The sequence below is a fragment of the Moschus berezovskii genome, chromosome 24 (genome assembly GCF_049115385.1).
Source record: "Moschus berezovskii isolate FMDL1 chromosome 24, NW_MosBer_1.0, whole genome shotgun sequence".
Taxonomy (NCBI): domain Eukaryota; kingdom Metazoa; phylum Chordata; class Mammalia; order Artiodactyla; family Moschidae; genus Moschus; species Moschus berezovskii.
Genome location: NC_142483.1, coordinates 16,152,050 through 16,166,478, shown reverse-complemented (window position 1 = coordinate 16,166,478; position 14,429 = coordinate 16,152,050). Strand labels below are relative to the sequence as shown.

At 37.7% G+C, this 14,429-nt stretch overlaps 1 protein-coding gene across 7 annotated transcripts in view; it reads left to right on the top strand.

The window, feature by feature from the left end:
- Nucleotides 1–3,324: 3,324 nt before the first annotated feature.
- Nucleotides 3,325–14,429, top strand: part of TASOR (transcription activation suppressor) — a 47,804-nt gene continuing 36,699 nt past the window's right edge. For 3 of the 7 annotated variants that reach the window (XM_055414106.2, XM_055414105.2, XM_055414109.2), the window contains exons 1-4: nucleotides 3,477–3,952; nucleotides 7,890–7,979; nucleotides 11,858–12,003; nucleotides 14,097–14,189. In XM_055414106.2, the coding sequence (XP_055270081.1) occupies nucleotides 3,625–3,952; nucleotides 7,890–7,979; nucleotides 11,858–12,003; nucleotides 14,097–14,189 (657 nt within the window). In that variant the 5' untranslated portion in view covers nucleotides 3,477–3,624. Of the gene's footprint in view, nucleotides 3,953–7,889; nucleotides 7,980–11,857; nucleotides 12,004–14,096; nucleotides 14,190–14,429 lie in introns of all 7 variants that reach the window. The other 4 variants (XM_055414108.2, XM_055414110.2, XM_055414111.2 and 1 more) reach the window with 2 other exon arrangements.

The following is a 14,429-nucleotide window of genomic DNA, read 5'->3' as shown; positions in this document are numbered from 1 at the left end:
AATATTTTATTTACTTTTTAATTGAACGATAATTGCTTTATAGAATTTTGTTGGTTGACTGGTCTTTATTATCTTTCCCTGCTGCTGATCAATGGAAAGCTTAAAAAAAAGTCTCCTAGCTGTATGCTTGAAGCAGGTACTTGTGAGCATCAAATAACATCTTTTACGTGGAAAAAAAACATGAAATTGTTTGCAAACGTTAAACTCTGTTATTACAATCAAATCTTTTTAGTGGCTTTGTTCACTTCAAAGGTATTGTTATTAATGCTTTTGTTTTTATGTGTGAATCCTGTAACTATATACTTACCTAGTTGATTTGATCACCATCAGGGAGTTTCTAATTCCTCTGTTCTGAAACATAGGGATCCTTCTAGAATCTCTGTGCTGGCTTTCTGGATGATTTTTAAGATACTGCTGTTGCACTCTTGGTTGAAATATTGGGTAATAACAACAGCTTCCAGCATGATTTACTATATATGTTTTTAATGTTTTAATTAAAAATTTATATTGAAATGTTTTTGATTTGCATTGTTGTTAGTTTCAGATGTATAGCAAAGTGATTCAGCTATATATGTGTGTGTATGTACATACAGATACACTTTATTTTAGATTTCTTTTCCGTGATAATGATCAGATATTGAGTATAGTTCCCTGGCTTAGTTCATCCTTGTTGGTTATCTGTTTTATATAGTGTGAATATTTAAATCCCAAACTCCTAATGTATTTCTCCCCTTCTCCCTTCTTTTAAAAATGTATTTTTTTTAGTTAAGCGGTCCATTTTTAAAAGCTGTTTATTTACTTGGCTGCACTGGGCCGGTCTTTGCTGTAACCTGAGGGATCTTTTAGTTACAGCGTTTGTTCATCTAATTCCCTGACCAGGGATGGAACTGGGGCCCCTGCGTTGGGAGTGCGGAATCTTAGACACTGGACCACCAGGGAAGTCCCTACTATTTTTAAAATGAAGAGTTGAACTGGATCTTTTTTTTTTTTTTTTTAATGTAAAATGGCAATTGTGGTCCCTGCATCTTTAGTTATATACTACCTCACTGTTCTGTAGTTTACTTCTGCGGTGGTGTTTTGTCTGTTACTAAGGGTAGGGGACAATGTAGATTTTAGGTCTTTTAACCTTCGGTAGCTCTTGCTTCAGACCCTTATGTATTACTGGTATTACCCCTAACCCCCCAGCCCCATGGACATACTGGATATCTATTGATATATGCATATGGCTTCCTGGTGGCTCAGATGGTGAAGAATCTGCGTGCAATGTGGGAGACCTGGGTTCGATCCCTGGGTTGGGAAGATCCCTTGGAGAAGGAAATGGCAACCCACTCCAGTACTCTTGCCTGGAAAATCCTGTGGATGGAGGAGCCTGGTGGGCTGTAGACCACGGGGTCTCAAGGAGTCGGATACAATTGAGCAACTTCACATTAATGAATCAACAACAAAATTACCTTTTCGAGACCCTAACACCTGAGTTTTGGATCTCCTGTAGCCTCTATTATCAATAAAGCCTCTTCCTCCCAACTTCAAGGGTAACTTTTAACTTAAAATAACGTAGCATTTTTGTGTCAGCTTGGCCCTAGTATTTTTATCAGTATTTTAAAATGCATTTTTACATTAACTATTTACTAACAGGAATAATTGTTTTATATTATACTCACTTTCCTATGATATATCGAGCTGATTCAAATAGGTTGGGCAAGTCATGAGCCGCTTTTCTTATAAGCTGTGAAACAGATACGGTATTTATTACAGGACAGTGGAATCCAATTTTTCTGTTGTCCTTAGGAATGCTCTTTAAGTAGCAGCCACTGGCAAGGCCTACGGTTTTATTATCATTACACATTTAGTAAGTCAACTCCTGGAGTCTGAGCATAGAGATATGGGTCCCAATCCTGATCCTGCTGCTTGGAGATGGAGCAAAATGTCAATCCTCACTTCTCCATATACAAAATGCATAAAGGTACAGAGCCGCTGTGAATATTAGATCTTAAGCAGGCAGTGGGAGGGTTGTTCAGGAGAGAGGGGACATAAGTATACCTATGGCTGGTTCATTTTTATGTATGGCAGAAACCAACAGAATATTGTAATTATCCTCCAATTAAAAGTTAAAAAAAAAAAGCAGGCAGGGGCTAATACTTTATTTAGACTTAAATAGACCTGGCTTCAGATTCTCATTTTATTAAAATTTGTTCTGTGTCTTGCAACATTTTATCTCTTATCTATAGTTGATTTACAACTATAGTAAATAAACTGTAGTAGATTTACAGATTCTTCTCTATAGTAGGTTACAAGATATTGAATTCCATGTGCTATACAGTAAATCCTTCTTGTTTATCTACTTGAGATATATAGTAGTGTGTTTCTATTAATCCCATACTCCTAACTGCAACACTTATTTTAAATTGTGCATAATAGCATCTCCCTAACATCTGTTGTGAGGATTTAATGTACATAGTATATATAAATCGCTAGGTACAGTGCCTAGCTTATAGAATGCAAGAAATAATTTATGTATTCACCATTGCCCAAATAGTTACAACCTAACCAGCATAAGCTATTTAAAAGGCCTTCTAACTTGACTGTCTAGTTGTTTTAAGGTAAAACGATCGCTTGCTATATATCTTTTAACGTAGCTGCAAATGTTTATGTTTTTCTTGAATATACACTAGCTATAGGAAAACTGAAACAGCAATGGAAAATCTAAAAGCCAGCAGCCCTTCTCAACCTCCCCAGAACCAACTCCTGTTAACATTAGGCTGTGAAGTCAAATCAAAGGACCAAGGAATTTACAGCTTGCTGGAGGCGTGCCACCGGTTCTAACCCTTCTAGATAAACAAAGGGGGGCGGGTGGGAGTAATCTATTGTAAAAAGGTAAGATCCAGTGGGAATAACACTGGAAGCGGGCCTCCGTGGCTTTCAGGCTCTTATGGCTGCAGCCACTATCATATCACCATTTCGAGCTTTTATATATGCATGCAAATATTTCACAAAGCCGGAATCATCCCACAACCACTGTCTTTCTATCCGGTTCTGGCCGATGCAAGTCGTGCGCCGAGAAGCGAGGTAATCTTGCCCGGAAAAAGGCGACGCCTGCGTTCCCAGGACTTGGCGCAGCACTCCTCCCTCGCCTGCAGCACTGGCCGAACGCGATCCAGGAACTCGCAGCTCGCCATGAGACCCATCTAACCCGCAGCCGGGAGCGGCGTCGAGATTCTCGTCGGGCGTTGCAGTCGCCCCTTTTGGCGGGCTCGGGAGCTCCGAGGCTCCGCCCCCTGGTGCTGTCTATCCGCACCCGCGGAGGCGGGCGCCGCGTCCTCATTGGCGGAGCGCTCCGTGATGGCCCCGCCCCCTCCAGGCCCCGACGCCAGCACGTTGAGCAGCGGGGGCCGGCTGAAGAACTGCCCGAGCGAGGAGCGGCTCCCGGGGCCGGGCGGCACGGTTGGGGCGCCCGCTTTAGGGCCCCCGAGAGGCTGCTGGGCGGGGAGAGCGGCCCGCGGCCACGGGGGGAAGGGGGTCGGTGGGCTGAGAGCAGTTTGGCGGCGAGGCCGGCCCGCCGCCCCTTCCCCCCACCCCCGTCGACCTTGTCGGCCGAAGCTTCCCGGAGCTCCTCACGCCGGCGCGATGGCGACTGCTGCGGAGGCGGAGGGCTCTCCGCCGACGGACGCGAACTGGGAAAGTGGCGGCGGCGGCGGAGACGACGAGATGAAGCAGACGCTTCCGGAGCTTGAGTCCTCCCCACAAAATGGCGGCGGCCTCAGCATCGCGGAGCCCGGCGGCGGCGCCGGGCCTGAGGAGACCGCGGCTTCCGAGGCCGCCCCGAGCCTCTGCCACGAGCAGCCTCAGGACTCCTCTGAGGCGGGCACGGCTGCACTGCCCAAAGGCCCCGAAGAGCCCGAAAGACCCATTAGGAGGAGTTTTCAGATCCCCAGGAAGAGCAGAGAAAAGAAAGGTGGTGCTTCCCCTCTTTTCCAACCCCTCTTTCTCTCTCCCCTCCATCTTTTCATTAGAATCTCTCTGTCTCCTTCCCACACCCATCCGAGACACGTAAACACGCATGCAGCGCCAGCCGCCTCTCCCCTCACAGCCTCGGCCGCCCAGCTGCTGCGCTTGGTGCGAGAGGAAAGCGGTGGAATCACGCTCCCTGCTCCCCCTCTCCCCGTGGAAGTTGGAAGTAGCTCAGTTTGAAGCTTGTCCGTAAGGCTGCAGCTCCCAGAGAGGAAAGATGGTGCTCTGCGCCCCTCCCTCCCAGCCCCTGAAGGCAGAGAAGCTGATGTGTCCTCCTCTAAAGATGCTTCTGAGAAGTCTCACTGTGGAAATAACCCGTGGCCATGGATTCTGGGGCTTTCTCCAAGGCCATTGCATTGCGAGGACCACAAGCGCTTCTCCCTGTGGAAATTCTTCAGCCCTGTGTCTACTTGAAATTTGATCGATGTCAGCGTCTTCCCTTGTTTAGAAATCTCCGTTAGATGTGATTCATGCACACTGCTGTTTTCCATCACACTTCATTTCCATGTAGTTTTTTTCCCCCCGCCCTGTATTTGAAGCGCTAGATAGGGCTCTCTTTAAATCCAAGCCTTAGTTTGTTTTTCGTTGTATTCGAAAAGGTGGGGAAGGTAGGTTCTTGGTGCAGTAATTTCCCTATGAAAAAAATAGAGGTCAGCTTTTGCCCAAGAGTCACCTACTTGATTTTGCAAATAAGAGAACTTCAGGAAAAATTTTTTGAGAGATCCAGTCTGGCTCCTGGAACAAAAATGGGAACAGTTATATTAACAACATATTAACAGCATTACGTTTCTGAAATTTTATGCCATATTGTGACACCTTTCTCATGGAGGAAATGACCGTTTTCTGTTTTTAGAATACACTTTTTGACCATCCAGTGATTTGGGGTGCTCTGCCTGGATTTAGTCAATTTAAAAGCAGGTTTTGTTTTGTTTTGTTTTTTCTGTTTTAGTGCGTGGTTCCGTTTTTCAGATTTACTTTGGAAAGTAATAGGAATTTTCTTATTTGTAGGAGACATTTTTTATTTGTAGCTGAGTCTTGGTAAAGAGAATCTTGAATGAAGCATGTGCTTCCTGTCTGCACGTGCACAGCCGCTGCATTTGCACAACTGAAATTGATAGCCTTTTGTCAGTAAGATACGGACAAAAAGCCAAGTTGTTAATTTCTGTTTGGGTGAGAAAGCCAAGGGAATTCTTGGTGAGAGAAACCAGGCTGAGAAAGATGAAGTTACGTCCGCTAGCATGAGGACTGTTCTAGAAATATCTTTTGAGTTAACGTAACAGATGTCAGGGTTCAAGAGGATTCTTTAAGGGTCAGGAACATCAGTTCTTTTGGTTTATTTAGTTAAGATGTATAGTCAATATGAGAAAAATTAGATTTCAGCCTAAATTATAAATTGTTAGAGAATAGGTTAAGAGTAGATTTAGATGGGCTCTTGATTTTCAGGTTGAAATAGCAGCTTGAACTTTTTCCTTTTTTAATTTTTTTTTTTTAGCTTGATACAGTTTTGCAGTCCATTTTCTAAAAAGTTTTAACCAAAACATAAGGCACGATGTACCTCATTTTAACTTCTCATAGGACCGGAAAATTGGCCTAAAACCCCTGTTCTGTTTGAAATGTGGGATGGCACTAGGAACTGTTGGCTAGTGTGTGTGTGGTTTTTATTAAAATATGTCCAGAGGGCTCTAAAATAGATTTCATTTGAATACACTAAAAGATATAATTGAGGAATTAAGAAGTTTAAACCTCATTTTGTCCCCAGAGTCTCATGCTCCTTTGGGGAAAATTTATATTTTTCATTTTCACTTAGAGGCAGAGGCTGTTACCTTTCTCCCCTCAGGAAGGTTTTGGTAAGGAAAATATAACATGTAAACTTTTTTCATATTTAATGAAAATGAATAATTTTTAACTTGTGTAAATATTTCTACACTAAGCAGCAGCTGTTCAAATAGTGCAATAGCAATTTAAATAGAGCATTTAAAACTTAAATAAGTTTTTACCATCGTGGACTTCATCCTGCCCAATGTGGAGGGAGTTAATACTTGGTGATGGAATTTCATAGAAAAATTTAACTTCATTAAAAAAAAAAAAAAAAACCGCTTCATCAGAAACAGTGCAGTAGGTTCTGCTAGTTTCACACTTGATCCCCAAGTAATACCCTCTTGGAAGACTTGAAAGGTAACACTTATGTATAGAATTTGGCTAGGTATTCATGCTGGTCATCTGAGTCTTTTATCGTGAATATTAGATACCTCTTCTTGAACTTTTCTGTATCAAAGATTCTGTTGCATTGGTATTTTAATATAGTAGGCCTTTGCTTGTGACTGCTTTTCCAGTAAAAATAAAGATGAGGACTTGTATTCTTGGTAGCTTAAAGATAAACTTTTGTAAGTAGAACTTGCCTTTTCTTGGTCTTCACAGTAGCAGAATATCCAAAATACTGCCATTCTAATTAAGTGATAATATTGCAAACAGTTCATAGTGCTTAGTTGTAAGCTCTGTTCTAAGCAGTTTATATGTGTTAATTAAATCTAAATAACTCAGTGGAAAAGACTGATGCTGGGAAAGGTTGGGGGCGGGAGGAGAAGGGGATAACAGAGAATGAGATGGCTGGATGGCATCACCGACTCTGTGGACATGAGTTTGAGTGAACTCCGGGAGTTGGTGATGGACAGGGAGGCCTGGCGTGCTGTGATTCATGGGGTCACAGAGAGTCGGACAAGACTGAGCGACTGAACTGAACTGAATCCTATGTAGTAAGTGTATTTCCATTTTACAGATGAGGAACGTGAACTACTGAGGTAAAGAGCTTGCCCAAGGTCACACAGCTAGTAAAAGGTGGAGTTGGAGTTTGAACCTAGGCATAAAATGCTTCTTTTTCATTATAGAAAAGTTACGGTTTTTTTTTTTTAATTAACAACTATTAAATTTAGTGATGTTTAGTATGTCTTCATCCTGGGGAATTTTCAAATTGACAAATTATGTTCATTATGAAATTAACACATGTAATCAGTACTGACAAATTAAGTGCTCTGTTGACTAGAGTAAAATTTTACTCTTTATGAATATTTGTTAATTCTTTTTACTTACTGGACAGGCTACTCTCTACACTGTAAGGAGACACTGTTACATTTTACCAAATTGTGGAATTGCATTTCCTCAGTGGGTGTTTCACTGTTGCCTTCTTTTACTGTAGAATCTAGTAGTGTAAGTCCTCAAAATCAGTAATTGTATTTGATATAATTTTTCCCTTCAAAGTTCTTGGGAAGTGACGTAGTGATGATTGACTTTCTGGAAAATGTTTATTGGTTAGTGCTTTATGTAGGGAACAAGATTAACTGCTCTCATGCACCTGCATCTCACTAAATGATCTCATGCATTTGTGTCCATACTGGTCTAGTTTAGGAGAATTAATGACCAGTTCTCCTCCCAAATCCCCATTTTTTCCCATAAAATTTGGAGTTATCTTTTTGAAGATTTTGGGATTAAGTGTCTTCAGGAAATTTGCATGATGTTTTAAAGTTTTATATGAATGACTTGGTTCCAAGTACCACAGGTTTCCGTAGGTAGAAGTAAATCCGAGCAGTAAAGTATAGGCACAATTCAGTCATTCCCATAAAATATTTGATAGGAGCATACAAATTCTAAGTAATGGAGGTAAACTCTTTGACATATTCCCCAGTCCAAAATGGTCAAGTTTCATGTTTGTTATCTCTAGATTTCTGCTAGAATGTTCATTCTTAATTTTACACTTAATGTTTCAATTGTGATTTAGAGATGAATCATCCACCCCTACAGTATTATGTTGTAGTAATTTTATTAGACTGGAGAAAAGTGATTTTTAAAATGTTGTGAGGAACAAATGAATATTCATTGTATTTTAGTCATTAGTAGACATCAGAGATGGATTCAGAGAGATGCAGACCAGTGTGATTGCCAGCCTACTCTTATTTCCCTTTCTTCCATGAATTACTGTAAGTTGAAATGTATATTTTATATTTTCCATTGGTATATTTTTATAATATTGGTCCATCTTATTTTAAAAGTTTAGCTTGTTTTTACACTTAGGGGTGTGTGTATATATATATCTATTTTCACATAATCTTAATACAGACACAAAGATTGGCATTGATACTAAATAAGTTAATAAAAGTAGTTGAGGAAAAATGTTTCTTTGGTTGAGGAACAAAGCTCCTATTTGATGATCTTTATGTGTGTTTTATTTAATTCTTAGTATGTTTAATATGTTTTGTATGCTGCAAATAATATAAAATATTCTAGTTCTGATTTGATGGTATAATCAATTTCCTTATTTGAATTATATATCTCCACATACCTTTCTAACTCTTCCCTTGAATCCCATAAAAGCATATCTATAAAAGGGACTTCCCTGGTGATTCATTGCTTAAGACCCTGCATCCACTGCAGGGGGCACAGGTTCAATTCCTGGTTGGGGAATTAAGATCCTGCATGCCGTGTGGTGTGGCCAGAAAGGAGGGGAAAAGAAATGATGAAACACATTCATAATCCGTTTTGTCAGTAGAGAAACCTTGTTAATGTCAGAAGTCAACTCAGTAACATCTTTCTGATAACAGATTTCTTGGAAAGCCTGTATATGAGCAAAATTATATATTCCTTAATGTCTGGAAGAATTATGACTGCTGTTAGTTAACCTTTATAAATAAAAAAAGGGTGTTAGTTATGACTTCTGACCCTGTTAAATGCATTAAATGAAAAATTAAATAAAATTTAAAATTAGACAAAAGAGGGTAGAAAGAACATGCTAGAAATCAAATTCTTTTTCTCTTATAGCTGGTATCCGTATAGCTAATACAATTTCTTGATCTAAAATAAGGAAAGAATTCTGTTTTTTCAGATCTTGGAATGATTGGTTTCAGCTCTTGTATACCCATTTACATCTTTTCTTTTACTTACAGTTCAGGATATGGATTTGCAGCTAGGGAGCCTATTGAATTCCACCTGCCCTATTCATATATTAACCTTGGGCCAAGTTAAGTGTTAGCTCAATTTCATTTGTGAAATAGCCATAATGAACTCCATAGGGTGGTTTTGGTGATTAAATGAGATAATGATTAGTACATACCTGAAATGGAATAATTTCATTAATGGTTAGACTCAAAAATTGTCAGAATCTGGAGAATATTATATTGGATACTGACTTCCTTATGTGAAATGGGTGATTAATATATAAAATGTTCTGTTCCCATTTGGATAGTCATAGATTTATTATTGCCTCAGATGATGCTACTGTGACATGTATGTTTTCTTTAAAAGAAGTGACAGGATGTGTTGATCACATACATGCTTCAGTGGTTATTAAGGACAAATAGACCACCAGGGAATGTACTTTCAGAACATTTTATATTTCTGAACTACCATTACTAGCACATTGGCTTGAAACAGGTATAGCAAAATTTTGTTCTTCTAGAAAGTGATAATTAGGAATAAAAAATAGAAATTATAACTCTAGCCTAACTACTAAAGCCAGTTGAGACATTTGAAATACTTAGGATACAAGTATTTCTTGTTAGAACTAAAATTTTGCACCTTCTTCTGTTAAAAAACAAAAAAATTCCCAAGTGTTTTTACATTGACAGACTACTTGAGTACATTTGAGGTGACTCTAGGACATTGCTTTGGACTGAAACAAATGTTAAGTACTTTTTAGAGAGTGATTTGAGAGTTAATTTTTATATACATTTTTATGATTTAACTGATATCTTTTGCTTTTGGTTAGATTGATGGTGGAAATAGTGTAATATCTTTAACTAAAAAAATAATTTATTTTATATAGATTAGTAAAATATCATAGAAATGTAAAGCCACTTGATACTTTTTGTCACGTTTTTAGATACCTAAAGGCACTTGATAGTTTAGAAACATAATCAATCATGTATAAAATCCAACTTCAAAAATCATGCTTGGCTTATTTTGGATGTGAAAGCCTATTAAAAACTACTCCACATGCTGTTTTCCCTCACAAGTTTTTCCAGTTTAGTTGGGGATAGATACAAAGATAAAACATTTTATCCTACAACAGTCTGTAAAACAGATTTGAATTGAGAGAATGGATTTCTTGCTGTTTTTTGAGCTTTCGTTTTGCTTTATAAACACTGAATTGCTGAATTTGTGAGACCTAATTTACAATGACAACAATCATATTTTGGTAGTTAGAACATATTTATATTTAGTATTAAAAAAATGTCTTGACAAATTTTCTTCTCTTTTTTTTTTCTTTTACCCGCTTCCTCATTTGTTCAACTTGGGGCCAGTACCCCAAATAAAGGGAATGAACAAGGCAGTTATAGTTCCTTTTCTCATGGAGCTTGCGATGAATAGATTATTGAGTATATCCATCTGCTATAAATTTGATTATAGGACACTTTTTTGCATGTAATAGTTCTTTTTGAGTGTTTTTTTCCCCCCTGTTTATTCCTGGTGTCTTTGTTGCATTATTATAAGGAATGTTGATTTTATACCCACCCCTCGCTTTTTTAATGTATAATTTTGAAGTCGTGGGAATCTTTGTTCTGCACACATTCTTTATTTTGAAAGCTACTGCTTTTACAGAAACTTTTGTAATATATACATTGTTTGGTGAATGAATGGATATATCCTTTGACATTATGTCCTTTAAAGCTTAATAACTGAATAGAGAATACAGTAAAAACAGCTACTCTTTAGTACAAGTGGAACACTGTTTCCAGTAGTGGCCTAAAAATATTTTGATTGACATTTATTGATTCTTTATAAATAGTATCTTGAAAGAAATTAAGGTAATAGCATATAACATCTGTTCTGTGAATAACAGTGAAAGTGGTTATTTTTGGTTTGGGGAAAATGTATACATATATGTAGACTTCATGTTTGAAGTTTATAAGTCACATTATTTCATCCACAAGGTGGAAATTTGAGGTTATTAGGCTCCTGATTGAAGAACAGATTGAATATTTAAGTATTTTTTAAAATTAAAGGGAGTGTGTAGTAGTTGGCTAAGTGGGGAATAAAAACTTTTACCATCTTACTTTGCACCAGATGCTGTGCTTAGAGCTTTTCTAAGTGTTGTCTTATATGGTGTATGGTGTTGTAGTGGTTATTAGGATAGCGCAAGTTCTCCTTTATACTGAAGAAAGTAATGAGCGTTTGGTTAAGTTCGTTTGCCTGGGGTCTCTCACAAAGTCAGTGAATACTAGAACTGATATTTGTGTCCAGATTTGTCTCCAAAGTCCCACATCTTTCCGTTTTACCAAGTTTTCATAGTAAATATCCTCCCACTTTATGTTAGTAATACAAGAAGCTAATGGATGCAACATATTATTCTAACTTTAGTTTTAAAAACCAGATAGAATAATTTTATTCTGTAGACACCTAAATGTCTTAAGTGTTTTTATGCTTTTACTTATGGCGTAAGCATTTAATTTGCTGAAATAAATGATCCTAGACATACTACTTATGTGTAACATAAAATAAGAGTTGAGGTAATTTGAGTTTATGCACAGCTTCTTATGAGTAATATACACAGGCGTCTTTAAGTAGTTTCAGTTGCCTCTAAGTTTTGCCAAATTGTAACTTCCTTTTCTGCATGTGTAATGCCAGATGCTCATTCCTATAGTTTTTTCTTCAATGAATTAATCAGTATTTCTTTTACGTGTCACAAAACACCCAAGTAATAGGCAGCTAGACTTTTTCTTCAATTAACTGTCTTTTGCCTTCACAAAATAAGATAGCCTTGATAATTTTTTTCACTATATTTATGTTATATTAAAGCCACAAAATATAAGAAACTACTTTTAAGATGGAATTTTAAAATTAATACTGTTTTTCATTTTAGCACTTTTTCAGCCATTAACTCCAGGCTCTCGGGAATTTGAAGATGTTTTGAATATTCTCCACTCATCTTACCTTGAACCAACTTCAGTAGCAAATTTTAACTACAGGCGTGCTTGCTTGATACATAATGAGCTTTTGGAAAAGGAGGTATGTTTTAGATTGTGCCTTTGTAATAAGATTCTTCAGAACCAGTTAATAGCCTGGTATTTGTTTTACTTTTTTTAAAAAATGCTGAAGTTCTTAGGAAAGACAAATTATGAAAGGGAAAAACAAGTTTTAAATAACGTGTTTTTCCCCTAACAGTGCAACTGTTGATGTTGCACTGCATTTATCTGTGTGTTAAATTAACGCGTGATTATATAAAATAACTTCTTTTACTAAAAATGAATCTTAAGCGTTCAGTTCCGTTGAGTTCAGTCGCTCAGTCGTGTCCGACTCTCTAACTTATTGTTTAATGTCTTCATTGTAAATTCATCAGAAGGCTTTTTGATCTTTCAAACACATGTTAAGTGGAAACTCTAAGAGTATGTTGTGTCTTAAGTTCCAAGGTTAATAAAATAAAATGTGCATTTATTTTTAGGATATGTTAAATTTTTCCCTTAATTATTGCCAAGTAATTTAATTTAATATCATTAGTAGAAATTCTTAGTGAGAAAGTGAGAACAAAGGGGAGTATTTGAGCCTTTTAGGTAGTGAATTAAAGTTTAATGTACAATTAGAATACTGTTTGAGTTTTGGTTTAGGAAAAGCCATCATCTTGGAGTTAATACAAATTACATGTTTGGAAACATTTGATGTGTATACTGCTTTCTAATGTACATGAAATGCTATTAATTTTGTACTTTTAAAGTTGGTTAATCCAGTGCTATCAGTATTTAACTTTGAAAGGATCCCTAAAGTAGCTAAATGTTACTGGCTCCCAGAGAAAATTTAAAACTTGGTAGTTTAATGTGTTTTCATGGTATGATAGGGATTATTTGTTAATTTATATGAACATTTAGTCTAAAACGTCATTATATTATTGAAGATCAGTAATAGCCTGAATATTGCGTGTAAATCTGTTAGATATAGCCTCCATATCTATATGTGTCTAGAAGTGAACGCTAGCAGTTTAGGGTGACTTACAGTTCAGATGTACTTAGATCAAGTCACTCTTACGGGTTTGGAGTATGGCTTATGTACTTGGCACTGAGAATACAGTTGCAAAGAAATGAAACATTTTTCCTTGTTGTAATTAATTTTATAGTCTAGAAGCTGGTCATTAAACAAAGATTTATTAAGCCACCGACTATATGCAGTGGGTCATCCCTGGTGGCTCAGTGTTAAATAGATTATGCATGTTAATGCAGGAGACGTCTGTTCGATCCCTGGGTCGAGAAGATCCCCTGGAGAAGGAAATGGCAGCCCTCTCCAGTATTCTTGCCTGGGAAATCCCATGGACAGAGAAGCCTGGCGGACCACAGTCCATGTAGTCACAAAGAATCAGACACCACTCAGCAATGAAAACAACAACTATATGCTATGCACCATGTCAGATAAAACGAGAAATCAAAAGATAATCAAAATATGAACTTAAAAATCTATGGGAAGGACTTCCCAGTGGTCCAGTGGTTAAGAATCAGCCTGCCAGTGCAGAGGGACACAGGTTCGATCCCTTGTACATGCCATGAGGCAGCTAAACCCATGTGCCACAACTATTGAGCTGCTCTATAGTTGGAGAGCCATAGCTCCCGAAGCCTGAGTGCCCTAGAGCCTGTGCTCTGCAACAAGAGAAGCCACTGCAGTGAGAAGTTCCACTAGAAGAGTAGCCCCTACTCACCACAACTAGAAAAAGCCCGTGGCAGCATCGAAGACCCATTGCAGCTTTTAAAAAAAAAGTGTGGTAAGATTTTAATAGAATTTTAGTTAAAATTGTTCAGCACTAGAGACTTATTTGACTGTATTTTAAGACTAAAGAGCCTATTATAATGAGGAAAATATGAAGTGCAGAAATTTCAGGGAGAGAAAAGATAATTTCCATTTTGGTAGGTTTGTTTTGCTGTGCCTCACAGCTTGTGGGATCTTAGTTCCCTGACCAGGGATCATAATTGGGTGCCCAGCAGTGGAAGTGCAGAGTCCTAATGACTGGACCACCATGGAAGTGCTGATCTGGAATTTCTGAGAAATAAAATTCCTGAAACTCTTCATTTGAAAAACATAGGCACGTACTAAGGTATTGTTACAGATTTTATTTCATTTAGTTTACAGAAAAGCGAAGAGAACTGAAGTTTGATGGTCGTTTAGATAAAGAACTTTCAGAATCCTACGCATTTCTGATGGTTGATCGGTATAAGGTAAGTGAACTCATTTTATAAAAAATCATTTGAAAATGTAGGTTACTAAATTTGCAGTTATTCAGTACACTTGATTTTTTATAAGCTAACAATTCGTTGATGTATAAATGGAAAAAATGATTTTGTAATGCAGAGTATTTCATTATTTTGTGATTTGTTTTTCAGATATGTTCATTTTTTTCTTTGATCAGAGCTATTTTTCCCCCCTGGAATGTGCTTGATAATAAATACTTTTCCTTT